The sequence below is a fragment of the Pteropus alecto genome, unplaced genomic scaffold (genome assembly GCF_000325575.1).
Source record: "Pteropus alecto unplaced genomic scaffold, ASM32557v1 scaffold21, whole genome shotgun sequence".
Classification (NCBI taxonomy): Eukaryota; Metazoa; Chordata; class Mammalia; order Chiroptera; family Pteropodidae; genus Pteropus; species Pteropus alecto.
Window position 1 is genome coordinate 13299330 of NW_006436282.1, and position 17172 is coordinate 13316501.

The 17172-nt window shown below is 35.0% G+C and overlaps 1 protein-coding gene across 1 annotated transcript in view; it reads left to right on the forward strand.

The window, feature by feature from the left end:
• The window catches only part of HDAC9 (histone deacetylase 9), a 298491-nt gene that overhangs the window by 214614 nt on the left and 66705 nt on the right, over positions 1–17172 (forward strand). The window contains exons 11-12 of the mRNA XM_025046886.1: positions 1317–1494; positions 8816–8949. Coding sequence (XP_024902654.1) covers positions 1317–1494; positions 8816–8949 — 312 coding nt within the window. The remainder of the gene's footprint in view (positions 1–1316; positions 1495–8815; positions 8950–17172) is intronic.

Consider the following 17172-nt stretch of genomic DNA (forward strand, 5'->3'; position numbering starts at 1 on the left):
AAAAGTGACCAGGCCTGTGAAAGTCATAATTCAGCCCTGGAATGATATTCATTATGCAGTAGATAGGAATTTGGCTAGAACTTAGGAAAGGAATAGATCTAAGGCTGAAGACTGCAGGTTGGTCTCAGGTGAAGGAGAGACCAGATGACATTCTGAGGAGATTCTTCAAACTTTGGTTTACCTTCTCAGACTTTTATGTCAACTTTTTTTCTTACAGGAGGGCTTTAGGAAGAGAATTCTTGGAGGAAAGAATAGGATGGGTTGGTTTTAGTAGTAGGGTGATCAGTTAGGGGCCTTTTGCATTGTTTAGATGAAGGTTAAATAGGAGATTACAGAAGGAAAAGACAGGGATGGATATTATAGTCACTCAGTGTATAGTTACCCATGCGTTTTAGATCATATGCAAAAAGCTTATCCGGAAAGAAAACTCCCAAAGTCATATTATATATTTGCATTCCCTCTGATTGTAAAATCCAGGAGAGGAGAGACTGTCAATCTTACTGGTATATCTCTATTAAACATGGAGACAATCAAGAAAACAAGAGACTTAGAATCTTCTAAAAGTGTTAAAACTGTTATGACTAAAACTAGATTTTGACCAGACCATCCTAATCTATTCATCAAAGCAAATGCTCAAAGCCTGAGTACGTGGCAAATGGTAAGTTCAGAAGTATGCAGAATGATAAATTGCTGAGGTTATATTTAATACTCTATAAAGGAAACTAATAATTTTATGGTATTGAGATTATGCCATACAACCTATGAGAAATTCTTTGTCCTATACCATTGTGAGAAGACTAAAAGATGTCAAAATGTTGTCCTTTAATTGCTAATTTTTAGGATCCCATGAATTTCATTAACAATATTACTGAATTAAAATCTAGATAGAATTTTCAGAATTGAGCTTCATTGGCGGTTTGAAAGCAGTTGAATTATTCTCTCACTTGTGTTGCAACAATTCTGGGGCTATATTTAAAATGTTGGTATCAAGGTAGGAAATGAGTCTGAGTCGATATTCCTCTCGAGGTTAAAGGTCTGTTTCTTTCAATCAGTTCAAACTGACAGGCCTCCTGCCATCACCTCCTCCTCAGCCAGGCAGACAGGCCCTGGCTGTCCGTGCGAAAACATCTGTTGAATGGATTTATTGACTAGATCTTGTTTTTTCTCTCCCCTTCTCTATTTTTTTTTTCTTTTTCCTTCACAACGTTTATTATGTCACTGACCTGATGAACTTAATTTGTTGACATGTTGCTCTCAGTGTCTCCCTCAATGCCTGTCTCACATTTCTTTCTACTGTGCTCTTTTCTTGGCAACAGCCCTTCCTGGAACCCCAGCACACATGTGCGCTCTCTGTGCGCCAAGCTCAGCTGGCTATGGTTGGCATGGATGGATTAGAGACACATCATCTTGGCTCCAGGACTCATTCCTCTCCTGCTGCCTCCATTTTACCTCACCTAGCAGTGGACCAGCCTCTCCAGCCTGGCTCTGCAACTGGTAGGAATCCCTAAAGACTTTCCCTAATAGGCAGGCTAAATAGACCATTCCCGTAGGATTAACCGATTTAAATGCTCTGAATAACTCCAATAGCAGAACGCTCCATTTTAACCCAGTGCAACCTCAATTTTATGAGGTTATATTGGCCACAAGACAAACGGCACATCTGATAAATCTTTGGCTTAGTATTAATAACCTCATAAATTGTTATTATTTAAGGGCCTGGAAAACATATCAACAGGTGCATTGGTCCCTTTTGGAAACAAAAAATCCCTACAACATTCTTTAGTAGTGTTCCTCAATCTCTTCTTTCTAGTAGTCCTGGCCACTAGGAAATTTATAATGCTTAGTATTATTTGTATCTGCAGAGTGTCTTTCCCCCAATTTGTTATTCTTGATTTGTTTTACTGTTTTCTTCTAATTTCTCATACAAATGACTATGAAAGTCAATGGTGCCAAGCAAACTTAGATTAATTCTACATTTATTATGGCACCCCTGGGTGGGCTATTTGGCCATCCTATTCCTTTGCCTACATCTGTGTTTGATATTTCAGAACCTGACTACAGAGGGAAACAGACCAGATAATTCCAAGGTCAGAGGAAGGTGAAGTCTGGAACACACACAAAAAGGGGTGCTATTCCCTCTACAAAGGAACTGCGTTGTAAATATTTGTTTCTATCTGTTGGACCCTGTTCTTGTTCCATGCTCTCAAACTGTGAGATATTGCAGCCCTAAGGGACTCATAACTTGGATGAAGCAAGAGGAGAATTCATAAGTACCTTCCCCCCAAAGGCTCTCATAGGTTATCTGATTTATTTTTGAATCATTTTTCAGGATTCAGTTTGTTTTTGTGGCTTCCATGACCTCATGCAACCCTTTGTGCTTGGAAAAGTTAAAATATTATTTCTGAAATCACATTCCCAAGCCTTGATATCATCTTTTATTTTTTTAAAAAAATCAATGAATGAAATGGTTGAGTTATTTAACTTTGACAGTCGTCTTTAAAAAGTCTGCATAGGAGCGACTTCTTTCTTATATGTGTTATACCACAAGCCAACATTCCATACTAGGAGCTACAGGCTGGGTATATTTGGATAGATTTATTTTACCACATTAGCCACTGCCTCTGATCCCTCTATTTCTTGGAGCAAAGCAAACTTGCCCTAGTATCCCAGACGATGCAGGACTGCAGCCCAGTGTCAGCAGAAGCCGCTTGGATCAGCCATGCCTGGTTCTATCCCTGGGCTTCAGAGAATCTTTTGCTCAAAGCCAGATACATGATGTAGAGAAATGCTTTTTGTAGGTAGTCAGAGCATAGCCTTTAAGAATTATATATTTTTCAATTATTTTTCCTGAAAGTGGTTTTTATTCAGCCATAACCTGTCAGAGAGCACAGAGTCACAACTATCCTATCATAATGCCAATTTTTCACTCAAAATCATTTCCTTAACTTAAAAGTGAGCTTAACTATAAAGTTTTGTGGTCCTATTCTCATGTGTGCTGCTGTCTGCAACTATAACCCTACTGATAGAGTTTATTTTCTTAGTTAAGGGGAGCGGCCTTTTCCTGACATGCCTTGATTTCCTCTACTTTTATATGTTCTTTCAGTATAAATGAAGCCAGATCTCTGAATATTAGAGTGATCCTACAAGTTCGAGAAACAGTGTTGCCTAATGGATAGGGTTTAGAGGCCTTAGAAGAATCCAAGTGAAAGGGTATTATAAACATGCCATAAACATACCCTGATCATTTAACCTAAAGACTGGTCATTTCAGATGATTAGTTTCCTTCTCGTAATGTCAGCATCCCAGTATTTATCAGAGTTTACACTTCAAACATAAACAGGGAAATGAACTTGAGATTTTTTTTCATATTTCATGGATTCAATGAGGCACGTTTCTTGTCTATATGAGAGATTATATAAATTTATATTTTAAAAGCACTGAGTTTTATTCTTAATAGGTGTTTAATATGTTTTAGCTGAACCAATAAATAATAATATTGTGTAGTATATATGTAATACATGTACATATAGTCACAAACACTTATGAACTTACTAGTTCAAATCTAAAAACACTGGAAGTAAAAGGTACTTTTTAATTCTTCTGGTTAAAGAATAAATGATTTCAAGTTTATGTACTTTAATAGAAAAAACCTGCTTATTGTCTTATTTGACCTTAAAAATGTTGCATCCTAACATTTGAATCCTTAAAAAGGCTTAATAACTTTTTAAAAAAAATATGCAAAGTATGTAATTTATATATCAGCTAAAAGCCCCTCTGCTGTTATGGGATTAAGAACATATATTTGCTTGGTAACTTTCATTTAGTGCTTTTCCAAATCCAAAGGAAATGAAATGCACGGTTTTCACTCTACTCCTCCACATATTGTTCTGGCTTAACTCCAAGCTTAAATTTCCCCTGTAACCTACATACTCATAATCCCTATGACCTCAAAATTCATTTTAGTATTTCTAATGATTTTGATTTTAGAGGTAGGTGAACTCTTAAGGGTTTCATTTGTAGTATATTTGAAAACAAATATTTTTAAGCATTAAACGCCTTTCTCTTAAACTCTTTAATGTCAACTTGTTGTAGATACATTTAAAAAATCACAAGTGGCATTCAAGTATGTTCTTTGGAAATATGTAAGTTTTTCCCAAAAGAAAGTCATACAATCTGACACACTTAATAGTTCCATTAAAAATAAGGAAGAGAAAACAAATATGTGGTAAAGGTAGGCAATCTGCTTAAATCCATTCTGTAAGAGCTATACTTTTTGGCACAACTGAAAAGTTATTTAATTTTAAACACATAATTTTCAGGGCACACCATTCAAACCTTCACCCTCCATGTGGATTCTCAGCATCCACCTGGAGTAGCCACACTGCCCCATTTTTGTGAAGAACAAAGCAATGTTCCAAGAAGAAGATGTTGTCTGAGTTCAGTTAGCTGTTGAAAGAGGAAGTCTTCGGTCCATTTCCTGTGAAGACTTTATTGGACCGAGAAACAGAGACTGAGATGTAGCTACCACCTGGCAGCCCTACAGAGAGCCTGGATGAAGCTATTTCTAGGATGGGCAAGAAGAGCATATGATCATGAAGCTACTTTAGTGACAATGAAGAATACACGTTGTAGAGTCAGGTTGCCACATATTCATATGGATTTTATGTTATATTAGAATTTGAGTAATAATATTCCATTTAAGAACTGCTTTTTTCATTATATTTAAAGCCAAGGCATGGTATGTATATGTATTCTGATAACTAAGAGAAGGAAAGTGTATTTTAGCTCAGTCATCTCTTCTACTCAGTTATTACTAACAGAGATGAGGCTTGGCTATGACCTTACAACCGGACATTGACAATAGATGATATAATTGGGTTTGTTTATACCAAATGGGATTCATTGAAACAAGAATTTAATGGCAAATACATTTAACTGGCTTTATCTTCCCTATCACTCAGTACATTTTAAGACCTTCTTTCTCCCATCACTGGGTTACCTTATGTAATCTGTGAGTAAATTCTTTATAACATTGTCTCTTTAGTCAGAGTCTAATGCAAAGTAGAATCATAGTGCTCAAACAAAAACAGCCATTAAAAATAATTTAGATGTTTCTTATATTTATCTCATTTAATGAAACTGAAAGCCAGAGAAAGCACAAGGTCTAGGCTAGTCTAAAAAAATGTAGCAAAAATTTTTGAGGGTTTTTTTCTTCGGTAAAAAATAAACTACCAGGATTTAAAATGCAGGTAAAGACTTTATATTAAGACTCTCGTGTATTTTTTCAAATCCTAATTTTAACTCGTATCCCATTGATCAAAAGAGAGATTGACTTGTTGGTTTATGTTGCAAGTAGTAACCAGTGGGGCAGAAAGGGTCAAAGAAAAGTAGAATTCCATATGAATCCCAAAGAGAAGAGCAGGATTGTTTTGTACCTTGTAAGTCTTTGTTTCTGGGGGAAAAAAAGGAAAGAAAAAGAAAAAAAGAAAGAGGAAAGGAATGGAGATGAAAGATGAGGTTAAAGTCTCACCTTGCAGTCTACCTGTTAACACCTCATTGCTACATCATTAAGATGAGTAAGTAGGGGTTTAGGGTTCCAGACTTTATTTATTTCCCCTTAAATTCAAATGTCTTTCCTGGAGCTCCTGGACTTTGTATTATAATCTCCAGATACTTGGCAATAACTTCCAGCTACCATAACTTGTTTCATAATTTTTTTTGGCAGTAGTTTATAAAAAAAAAATGTTGTTAAAAGAAAAATAATTACTATGGAGGTGAAGTTAGATGAAACAGTGAAAAAATTAAAGCAACTTGAGTAGAATCTCTATTATTGAAGTATATGTTTTCAAAATAAAGAACATACTATACTTTTAGTTTCTGTATTATCATTAATATATCTTTTATTTTTATGAAATTGGTTGAAAATATGTTAAACAGTTTCTGTTATGTAATAGTAACTCAAATTCTTGCTATATCTGAATTGCGAAGACATGTCGTACACATCTTTGTATTTTAAATGTTACTTTTTATGCCTACCAGCTTTCCTTTCTGCCTGCCTTCATGTCTTCATTTTGATTTGTTTTAAAATAGTTATTCATCTCCTTTTTGTGCAAAATGCCATGTAGAAGTAAACAACTGAGTAAAATGAATGCTTGTATTAGAGGTACTTGCCAATAGGTGGATAAGACATAGAAAATAAAAGGTAGTATACTAAAGAAGTAAGGCTACAAAAACTTGAGGAGTCCAAGGATATACCAGTTAGGTTCATCAAGGAAGGCTTGATAAGAGAGATACCTGATCTAGTTCTTGCAGCTATTCATTTATGTTTTCCATTTATTTATTAAAAATACTTTTGAAGACCTGCTATATTCCAAGTATGACAGACACTAAGAGTTCAGAAGTAAGCAGTGCAACTCAAGTCTGTGCTTTCATAGATCTTACCAGATAGTGAAGAAATATACAGTTAACAAGATTATACAACAATTGCATATTCGTGATAAATGCTCTGAAGATCATGTAGGAGATGCGATGAGATCATGTAGCAGGACACCTAATGTAGAGATCTCAAGGAATCCTTTGTTGAGGAAGTGACATTAAAACAACCTTGAAGCATGACTAGGAATTAGCCAAATGAAGACTGGAAGGAAGAAACTTTAGCATAGATGGAACAGCATGCGTGAAGATCCCAAGGCCAGTATGATTTTGATGCTTTAGTGGAATGGAAGGTAGGCTTTTGTGAGAAAAATGGAGATCAAGAGAGAGGTGTATGAAATGAAGCTGGAGAGAAGTGGAGGGGCCTATATATGCTGAGTTTGAGAAAACTTAATCTCATCAGTGAAGTCATCAAAAGATTTAAGCAAAAGTAGCTACTGTCCTGTGGCAAATGGAATAGAGCGAAAGTCAGGTAACCAGTTAAAAGGCTATCTCAGGAGTCCAGAGTGAAGATAATTGTACCTTGGATTGTGTATGGTTTTGGCTCTGGAGATCAGAAGTAATTCAAGATATGTTTTGGAGGGAAAAATAGACACTGCTTGTTGGTTCATTGGACAGGGAGTGTCAAGAGGACACTGAAATTTCTCATGTGAGCAGTAGTGGACCATGATGTTCTTTACTGAAATGAGGAGCACTGTGTGCAGTTTAAGATCCTGAAGTCAAATCTGAGACATTTCACTTTATGAAAGCGATGAGACATCCAATTGGAGATTTTGAATGGGCAATTGAATAGACAAGTGTGCATATATGTACTGCTCAGAAGAGAGCTTAGCACTGAGGATGAAAGTGTGAGAGTCAGGGGTTCTCAGAATGGATTTTGAAGCCATTTGAGTCTAAAGAATGGGTATTATTTGCTGTGGTCCCCAACCTTTTTGGCAGTAAGGACCAGCGCTCCTATGAGAATCTAATGCCTGATGATCTGAGGCAGAGCTGAGGTGGGGATGCTAGCTCTGGGGAGCGGCTGCAGATATAGATGAAACTTCACTTGCTTGCCAATCACTCACTTCCTACTGTGCAGCCCAGTTCCTAAGAGGCCATGGACTGCTACCGATCCACGGCCTGGGTGTTGGGGACCCCTGTATTTAGACTAGCAAAATGATAATTTTAGACACAATTTTTACTACATGGTTTCAATATATATATATGTCATTCTTCAGTGTGATTTTAGTAAACTCAGGGGCAAATATTTCCCCCTCTTGAGTAACATTCTTCTAACGTGGTACTCTATGTCATAGGGAGAATAAAATGCATTAATTAATTGAACTTATTTTAGAAGAAAAATAGCCGGTACTTATCTGTTCTTGAATAGATACTTATTTTTGCTTTTTAATTTCTTACCATGGATTCTTCTGTCCTCATTCCATGTCCCCAGAGAATATATTTTGATGGTAATTTATTAGAATTTTGGCTAAATAATTTCTTAAGTCAGGCAATTTTGTCAATAACATGTTTCCCCACTACCAAGGAATTGCATTAAGAGTGGAAATCTTTTCAAAATTAAAGAGAGTTTTAATTATTATGTAATTTGCTTTCATAGATCTGTAAATTCTATTTTATGTATTCTTAGTAGTTCATTTTATCAAATTTTCATAAAATCTTTCCCATCATAGGGTCTAACAAATATGAAATATGTTAACTCATAATTTAAAAGCAGAGTTAAGTATCTCTATAATTTTTACTAAAGGTATTGCAATTGACTTTTTTAAAGAAACACTTCAAATGCCCCACAATATTATAAGATCTGCAGTATCCATATTGCTTGCAATTTGGTATAAATTATGAGAAGAGCACAGTAAGCAAAGACAAAACTCTTTCTGCACAACTTTGAAGATATTGCTAAGCAGAACAGGCAAACAGAAAATCTTCCAGTTTATTACAAAGATGTAATCCTGATCTACAGTGAGGCTAGAATTACTTACGAAATAAATTCACAATTTAAAAAGTCACCTCATTTTGTGGCTTCAGTGATAAAATTTAACCTCTACTGAATTGAATTATCTGTCTAAAAATACTTTATCACGATTTAAGATACTAAAATTACAGGTTTTTTAAAATATAAAGTTTCTTAAGATTACCGTCTTCATACACTTTACAGATTTACTAAGAAAGGGTCTGAGTACTGATTAATCCATGGATTGACTCTTTTTGCATATATATCCAGATATACAGTACTAAAATAGCTCTTATATGCCCCTGGGAGTTTGTGGATATGTATTCTTTCTCTATTTGTAAATTTATTTAGAAAAGAATTTTTTTTGAGTAATCATATTGTCATCTAACTTGTATCATTTCTCAGTCTTGTGCTATTTTCTTTGTCCTGAAGGAATTGCCTATGACCCTCTGATGCTGAAACACCAGTGCATTTGTGGCAATTCCACCACCCACCCTGAGCATGCTGGACGAATACAGAGCATCTGGTCACGGCTGCAAGAAACCGGGTTGCTAAATAAATGTGAGGTAATCCTGAATTGGCCACACTCTTTTACTTACTTAAATAAATCATGTTAAGAGGCCAGGATTCATTTGAGTAGTCGTAGAAAAACGTTAACTCTGTAGCACAAACACCATGATTGATGAACCATCCATCATAAGCACTAGTAGCACAGAACTTTTGATCTGACTCTGGGTTAGGCACACAGTAGGTACTCAGTCAGTGTTAATGGACTAAGCAGCTGCCTGATGTGTGTGTCCCATTGCAGCATTTTTTAGTACACATGCTAGGATTCTTGTTTCTAAATAGGTATCATTTATGGAGTTAATTGCCTGAGAAACTCCACAAAATGTTAAGTACTAAATAATTGTTATTCCTTGTTGTAAATTATTCTCTGAACTCAGATATATGCCAGTTTTATCTCATGGAAATCAATAGATTTAAAAAATAACTCTTCTCTTACCAAGAATAGTCACTCCTTCTTATGAAGTGGCTGATGTTTTTATATTTTTATTATAGAGGTCTGAATACTTTTATCAATAATTCTTTAGACTCATTTCTGTAAATTCCTAATGAGTTTAATTTTTCATTTAGAAAAATCTATTTAGACTTTCGAAGGTTGAGGGTAAAAATGATCACAGTTTTAAAAGGCTCCCATTTTCAAATTTGAAAAATGTATAACAGCCAGTAGCTGTTTGATTTGGTTGCTATAAATGTTTATTATTACCTAAAATCCCGTAACATTCTATATTTGAGTCCAAAACATTTTAAAAAAGAAAAATATTCCCCATATATTTTCTCATATTACTATAACATATATTGATCAAAAATATTTTTTCCTGTGTCTATATTATTATGTTCCCAACTTATTCTAGAATTATGAAATTTCGCAAGACAAATATGGTCCCTCAAGACAGTTTGACAATTTATCATGTTGCTATTTGGTTCTGTTGTCATTTGTAGATCAGTGAAGGGAATCCAATGTAGTTTTTACCAGTTTGGGAAGAAATTAAATGGATAATATTTTGAGTATAGTTATGTCATGAAGAAACTGATATATTGAGACCCTATTAAATTCACTATACTTTGATTTAAAAAAAAGCAGCAATATTTTGTGCCTACTTTTGAGTTAATTTATTTTTGGCAGCCCAAAATGTAGTTAAGAAAATTCCTATTCAAAGCCATTTAGTTTAAAGTGAACCTGTAAAATATTTCATTTGAAATAGAAATCCAAAGCGTTCAGAATGACACTTAGAGTCAAGTGTACTTGCCTATATTCGATAGCGTGAGTCACATCAATCTGATCCTTTTTTTCTGAAAAGTAGTAAAAATTATGGACTTTCGAAGCTGCAGTCATTCATTCAGTTTATTCATTTCAAAGGATAAATTATTTATTGATTTTCTCTTTTGAAGATGAATAATATGAACTAAATGGTTATTTTCTTTACATCAAAACATAGATAACGTCTGCGAGTTATTCAACAGTTGTGATCGTGAATGACTACACCAGAGTAGTGTGTACAGATTTAGTTTCAAAAGATTCATTATATGTTTATAACAGCATTATCAAATGTTTTTAATATTTAAAGTTCTTCTTTCGACTAAATGTATCCTTTACCTAGAATCTCCAAAGTGAAGGAATTTGCACTTGATTTATTTCCCTGATTCTCTCCTAAATAAAAGTCTATTATTCATCTTTTGCTGGTAGCGTCCATGTTATATGGCAGAAGACTTTCATACTTTTTGGTAAATTTTAGAGTTATCTTTAAGGTTTTCATGGTTTTGATAATGCATTTTGGAGGCCAAACCACTCCATTGTCTACACAATCCCATGTAGAGTACATAAACCAGTAAGGGGACTTCTTTTTGGTGGACTGGTCTTAATGGACATTTAATGATGCGAACATCCATCTACTATAGACTTTTTCCAGCTTGGCAATCTTTCTGTGTTTTTGCCAGCTGAGACATTTCTGTTTACATTTTTTTTTTTTACTTTTAGGTCTTTATTATTTTCTGGTGCCTTACCCCAACCACTCCAAATTAGTAGTGGCTGATTACTTCGAGTGCATTGTTAGATTGTGGCATACGTTAAATCTATTACCTGAAGAAATGCTGTTTATGAAAGAAGCAAAATGCAGAAATAAATGGGATGTAATGTAATTTTAAGAACGTTGGTCTTAAAATTTATCATCCCTTTGTGATCAGTCTTTTTTTTTCAGTTCTTCATACATCACATTATTTTAGTTGTGTATTGTTTGAAACCATAATAGTTAATTTATACAACACGTTATTGATATACTAGCAGACCCAGGTGAAATGTCAGAAGCACTGTGGGATTGACAAGAATGAGTGAGTCTAGCCCTAGACTAGTAAACTAACTAAGAGTCTCTTTGGCAAACAATCACACAATTAACAAATAACGCACTTGAAAGCCCAGATCAGCAAATTTCCTCGTAATGAAGACCAAGCACAAATGTCTGATCCAAAATTTCACAATAATGCAAACGGAGCACGTTTTTTCTTAACATAGTTTGGGAGGAGTTCATGAGTGTTTGCTTTCTTAAGTGATGTAATTGCTGCCCATGTGTGTATATTTGCTCCTGTATTACCAAATATCTATGACTTTATGCTGACCTAATTCAAAATATGAAAGAGAACTTGTAAAACCATTAAAAAACAATTTTAAGAAAACTAGGAATTTAATATCACTTTGCCTCCATGTGAATAATTTTAGGAATATTCCTAGTGGAATTTTTGAAAATGATCATTAACTAAACAAATGTTATCATTTTGTAGAGGCTTTCAGGTTATATATAAAACACAAAAGGTTTAAAACATGGAAGCAAAAGAAACATGACTTATTTTCTCTTCTTGATGGTTTCTACCAGAAGAGAGAGGACCAGCAGAGATGATTACAAAAAGGTTTAAGCCCACACAGAAATAGTAGAATCTATTTTCTTAGCCAGTACCCTCTCCAGTAAATACAATTGAAACAATTTGGTACATGTTCATTGTGAATTTTCTTTTAAAGTTTTTGATTTGACTTGTTAATTTTAATATACACATTTATTAATATATTTTTAAACTCTCCTAGAAGGATGCAAACCTTTCTATCTCAAGCAAAAGTATTTTGAAAATTTCAGTGTTGTGGGAAGAAACAGACAAACCCAGACATAGAACAAATCTTTCAACAATTCACCCAAACATTACAATCAGTTGCTGAATAGCCAGGAGAAAAGCACAGGTAAATGGCAAGTGGTCAGGTACATGGGGATGCATTGTCTGGTTGAAAAGGCAAGATGATTCCTATGCTAATGGGCTTCCTGGTTAGTGTTTATGAGCCTTGGAAAAGGATCAAGGCCAATGATTATGTCTTCCTACCGAACTTGACTTTTTCAGTTCAAAAGAAGTTAGGTTCCAGCTCTGATGTGAATGAATATTTACCATGGTGGCCCAAGGACTTAAGGAGAACCAGGCTTGCCTTTCTGAATGATCTAGTTCTGACTCTCAGGAAGTTAAAGTCCAGGTCTATTCCTTGGTTATATCTATAGCAACCATTCCTGAGAAGGTAAAACCTGTGTGTTTGGGACTCCAGGGATTTGAGTATCAGCCCTGATGTCTAGGTTATCACTCTCTCTTGAGCAGTGTGGACTGCTTGGTTGTGAGAAATAAATCTCAACTAAATTGTTTTATTAGATTTTATGGAAAAGGAAATAATTGAATAGGATATAACACATATAAGCTGAGTCTCAATATCCAGCAATTTGGCATCTTTAAACATTATTTTCCTGCCAGGTCTGTGTAGCTACCCATAGTTAGTGATCAACCTGTTTCCAGGGGAGTCGACAGAGCTTTGGGAACATATACCTGGCCAGCAAGCAGAAACCTGTCTAGATAAGTGGCATTAATTTATTGATAATAGTGGTACTCAAATGTTAGCATATATCAGAATCATCTGGGGAGATGTTAAAATGCAGATTGCTGGGCACCAACCCCAGAATTTTAGATTCAATAGGAGTGGGGTCCTATTGGAATGGGGTCTAAGAATTTGTATTGCTAATGTTGTCTCGGCAGTCCTAATACTGCTGATCTGGGCATCACACCTGAAAAACATAATACATCCATTCAATGGTATTTATCAAGAATCTGAGTTTTCCAGGCTTTCGTGTTAGGAGCTGTGGACATAATACTGAAAAGCTGCATCCCCTGCCTTCAAGGAGGTTACCACCTGGTGGGATCAGCAAACAATCGAATTATCACATAAATACACATATAACTGCAAACGCCCAAAGGGTTTTGAGTCACTACTTTTATATTGCAATGTTTTTAATGACCTATTGCTTGAGCTGGGGAAAGAAATAAAATGAGAAAATAAATTTATATTTATACGTGGTCAGCAGTCTGCATAGTGTTTAACAGTATCAGAGGAGCCCTTTGAGCAAGAGATAGAGGAAGAGGTATATATCAGGAAGCCAAGGCGGCAGTATCCCAGATCTTGTGTTGAAGATCTTGCCCTCCTTCTGTCATTATTTATGTTTCTTTGTCTATTTGGATACCGTTTCACTGGGACAGAATGTAAAAAGTCTCAATTCTGCTGGCATACAGAGGAGAGTCAGCTTTCCTCAACCAATAAAGTAGTCAATTTTGCAGTTAAACAATGATATAGAAAAGATGGCAATTTGAAAACATTAAAAGTGCTCAGTGGTTTCAAAACAATAGACTAATCCACAAATCAAACTTATGTGGTGTGTCATTTCATTCAACAGTATAGAAAATTAATCAGAACGGATTCTTCAAAGGTTATTGTTCAACATTAGATTTGACCTTAGTCCTGTCATTAATTATCTGTGTACTTTTGTCAAAGCATTTAACCTTACTGATCTTTGGTTTTCCCACGTGTAAGATGAGGGTGTTGGGCAAGATACTTGCTAGAATCTCTCCCAGCTCTAATATTGTATGAAATTAGATGGCTAATGAGTTTACTTGGAACATAGCACTTTCTTTGGTTGAGAGTAGGCAAAATGTGTAGGTTGTTTTAGTAAACAAGTTGCTTTTAGTTTGTAAACTATAATGTAAATTGACTGTGCTTACTAGTCCTGGTTAACAGCCAGAGAAAACATTAGGCCTCTTTATATGAAATTACAGTGGTTATACAGGTTAACTTCTTTTGGCATGACATGGCACTGTTTTTAAAAAATCGAGGTGCTCAGTAGTCCTTCATGCCAATATCATTTAGTGTTTTCCCTTTTGAATCATTCATACTGAGCTTAGTGATTTGGTTGGGAGGAAAGAGCAAAACCAGCAGCTTTCTTATCACCGTAGGAAATAGATCTAGAGGGGTCATGTGGTCTCTTCTTCATGAACAAGTACTTTGATTAGGTAGCCAAGTTCCTAAAGTGTGTGTGCCCCTGAAAAAAAAAAAGAATGCGCTCTCCTGTGCTTAAAAAAATGCAGAGATTGACCTATCATCTGTTAGAAATGCAGTTGCAGTTGTTTTTCCAGAAGTGCTCATGACTCTCAGCCCTACCAAGCCACCCACAGACATTTGCTTGCTCTCACTTTTGTTTTGAGAATAACAACATTTTATAATGCTTTTGTTGGATTATACATTATGTGGAATTTGCATTGCCTCTTTGTGACTAATATTGAATAACTTCGTTTCGCTTAATTCATAAGTAAAAACCATAAGCAACATACTGTGCTGAAATGTTTCACTCTTTTGTTCAAGTGCCAACACAAAGTAATTACAAAACAATTCTGGGACACAAAACCAAGCTACTGTTGCCCCTTCTGGGACTTCTCAGCAGTTCCAATGAAAAAAGTGGAGATCAGGTTTAGTGTGAAATTTTAAGATGCCAAGGAGCTCAGGGATCGGGTCTCCAGTACACTTCCCTGCACACACACAGGTGATTTTAAAATATCTTTTGCAAATCTAAGTAAAGGAATATAATACCCGTTGGAGAAATACTTTTGGAATGTACACATTTTCTGATATCAAGGCTACAAAGCTCTGAATACTGCAAGTTAATGGAAATTCAATTAAACATTTGTTTTATAGAGTAATCTAACTAGATGGCAGCACATAACAGCTTACTGTTTTGTTTAGTTTGCAAAAAGAAAATGATCTTTGTGTCTTTCAATCTAACTGCAAAGCAGTAAGAAATTCAAACAGAGAGTCTTGTGACTTGTCTCTAAGGACATGGCAATCTTGGGAAGCAGTACGAATGATCTAGAGGCGATGAGTAAACCAGGGTACATTGTGTCGTTCTGAGAGGGATTTGTATATCACAGTAGCAAGGACCCAGGTAGATGAATGTATTAAAAATGCTTGTGCAGCCTATAATCAGAATTTAGATGATTTGGAATTTTTTGTTTTTATTTTTATTTCTGCAAAAAATGAAGTATTAATGTGGAAAACAATCAATAACAGGAAATAAGATACACTGCCCTTCTGAGTCCATTTGTAAAGTATTACAGGATTTTAAAAAACTTTAAATAGAAACTTATTAACAAAATGCTTATTAACAAAAATGAAGTTATGTTTTTCAACCATCTGAGAATCGTAGTGCTAAAGTAACGCAAAATATTTATTGTGACAAAATTTGTTGTGTATGTGATTATTATTTAAAAAGCAATGCTTTAGCCCAAACCATCAAAATGTTCATTTATTGAGTTGTTTAAAAAATAATTACAATATAGGAGATTGAGATGCATAAAAATTGTGAAAATTGAGCAGTTACACTAAGGGATAATTTTTCTTTTTAACATACCCATAATGATGTAAAATGGGTGGAAATGAAATTTAAAAAAATATATAATTCATATGCTTTTTACCACTCAGACTTTATTATTGAATGGGATTTGCTATTTTTCTGAAGTGCTTTCAGAACTGCTCTATGCCCTGAAACATTATTAAATAAATTGTAATGACTGAATCAAGCAGTCTTACATTCAAGTAGTCTGACATTCAACTTGTCATTTTGAAATGCATGTAGACCTTTTTTACTCTCATCCTTCTTTGTGCCATCTATTTAACTATAGTCCCAAATGTTGGTCAGTACAATGTCAGTATCTCAAGAACAGGAAGGATGGACAGGTCCCTCTAACATGTGGTTCTCAACCTAGGCTGCCCAGTAGAATCCACGGGGTGGTTCTAAGTATCTGAATGCTCAGGCTGCACCCAGACAAAGTTAGTCCGAAGTTCTGGAGGCAGGACCCAGGCACTGATACTTTTTAAATTTCCACAGCTGATTCTAATGTTAAAAATCACTGCAACAGAAATTCAACTTCTTAAGTTTGTAAAATTTCAACTTCATAAGCTTAATGAGGTAGAGGCAAACAGGTGAATGGGGTCAAATATTTGAAGATGGGAGAGTAACGGAAGTAAGCATTACCTGAGAAACAACGGTGACATTAACTCATAAGTTACAAACGTAAAAATTATTTTAAATTGGGAAATGCACTCATTATTTTGAAGTCACAAGCTAAGAATACAAGTTTAAAAATTACTCTTTATTTTTCAATTATAATTAAGCATATAAAATGGGCTTCAAAGAATAGATCCATTTGAAAATTTGCATGGTCATATCTTCTCTCTTGCCTCAACCATAGGAATTTATCACTTCAGTTATTATATTTGCTTGCCTAAGGCAAATCTATAAATCAAAATAAAAGATATTTTATTGAGTTTTTATATAGAAGGTTATTTCCCATAGAATCTTATTATTTTAGGGCTAAGGATAGGGTGAAATATTTTGGTTAAACCTCCTTATGTTTATAAATGAACAAACGGCTATGGGTGTGTTGACATATGAGAGTCAGAACCCAGAACTCAGGGCTCCTGACTCGCAGTTTACTTTCTTTCCATGTGACCAACGGAAAGGACCAAAGACCTGTTGGGCTGCCTGCATCCTTTTATCACTCTCCTTTCTTTATAAGAACAGGTGTTTAGAAGACGAAGCATATATGGAAGGTGACACTGTAGTTGGGGAGAGGAGATAGAAACTCATGTAAAATTTGAAAAAGCAATTGGTCATAACATCTGAAAAAAAAACAGTAGGTACACCTGGGCATGAGCATGAGACCATATTTTTTATTTGTTTAAGAGAGAAAAGTATATCAAGAATAATGAACAGGCTGCAAACTGATTCATTAAATGTTCAGTATGGAATTTGTAATAAAGAATAACTTTGATACTCATAAGTCACTTACGATTCTTTAATTCTCTAAGTCTGCAGCCCTGTGGATGT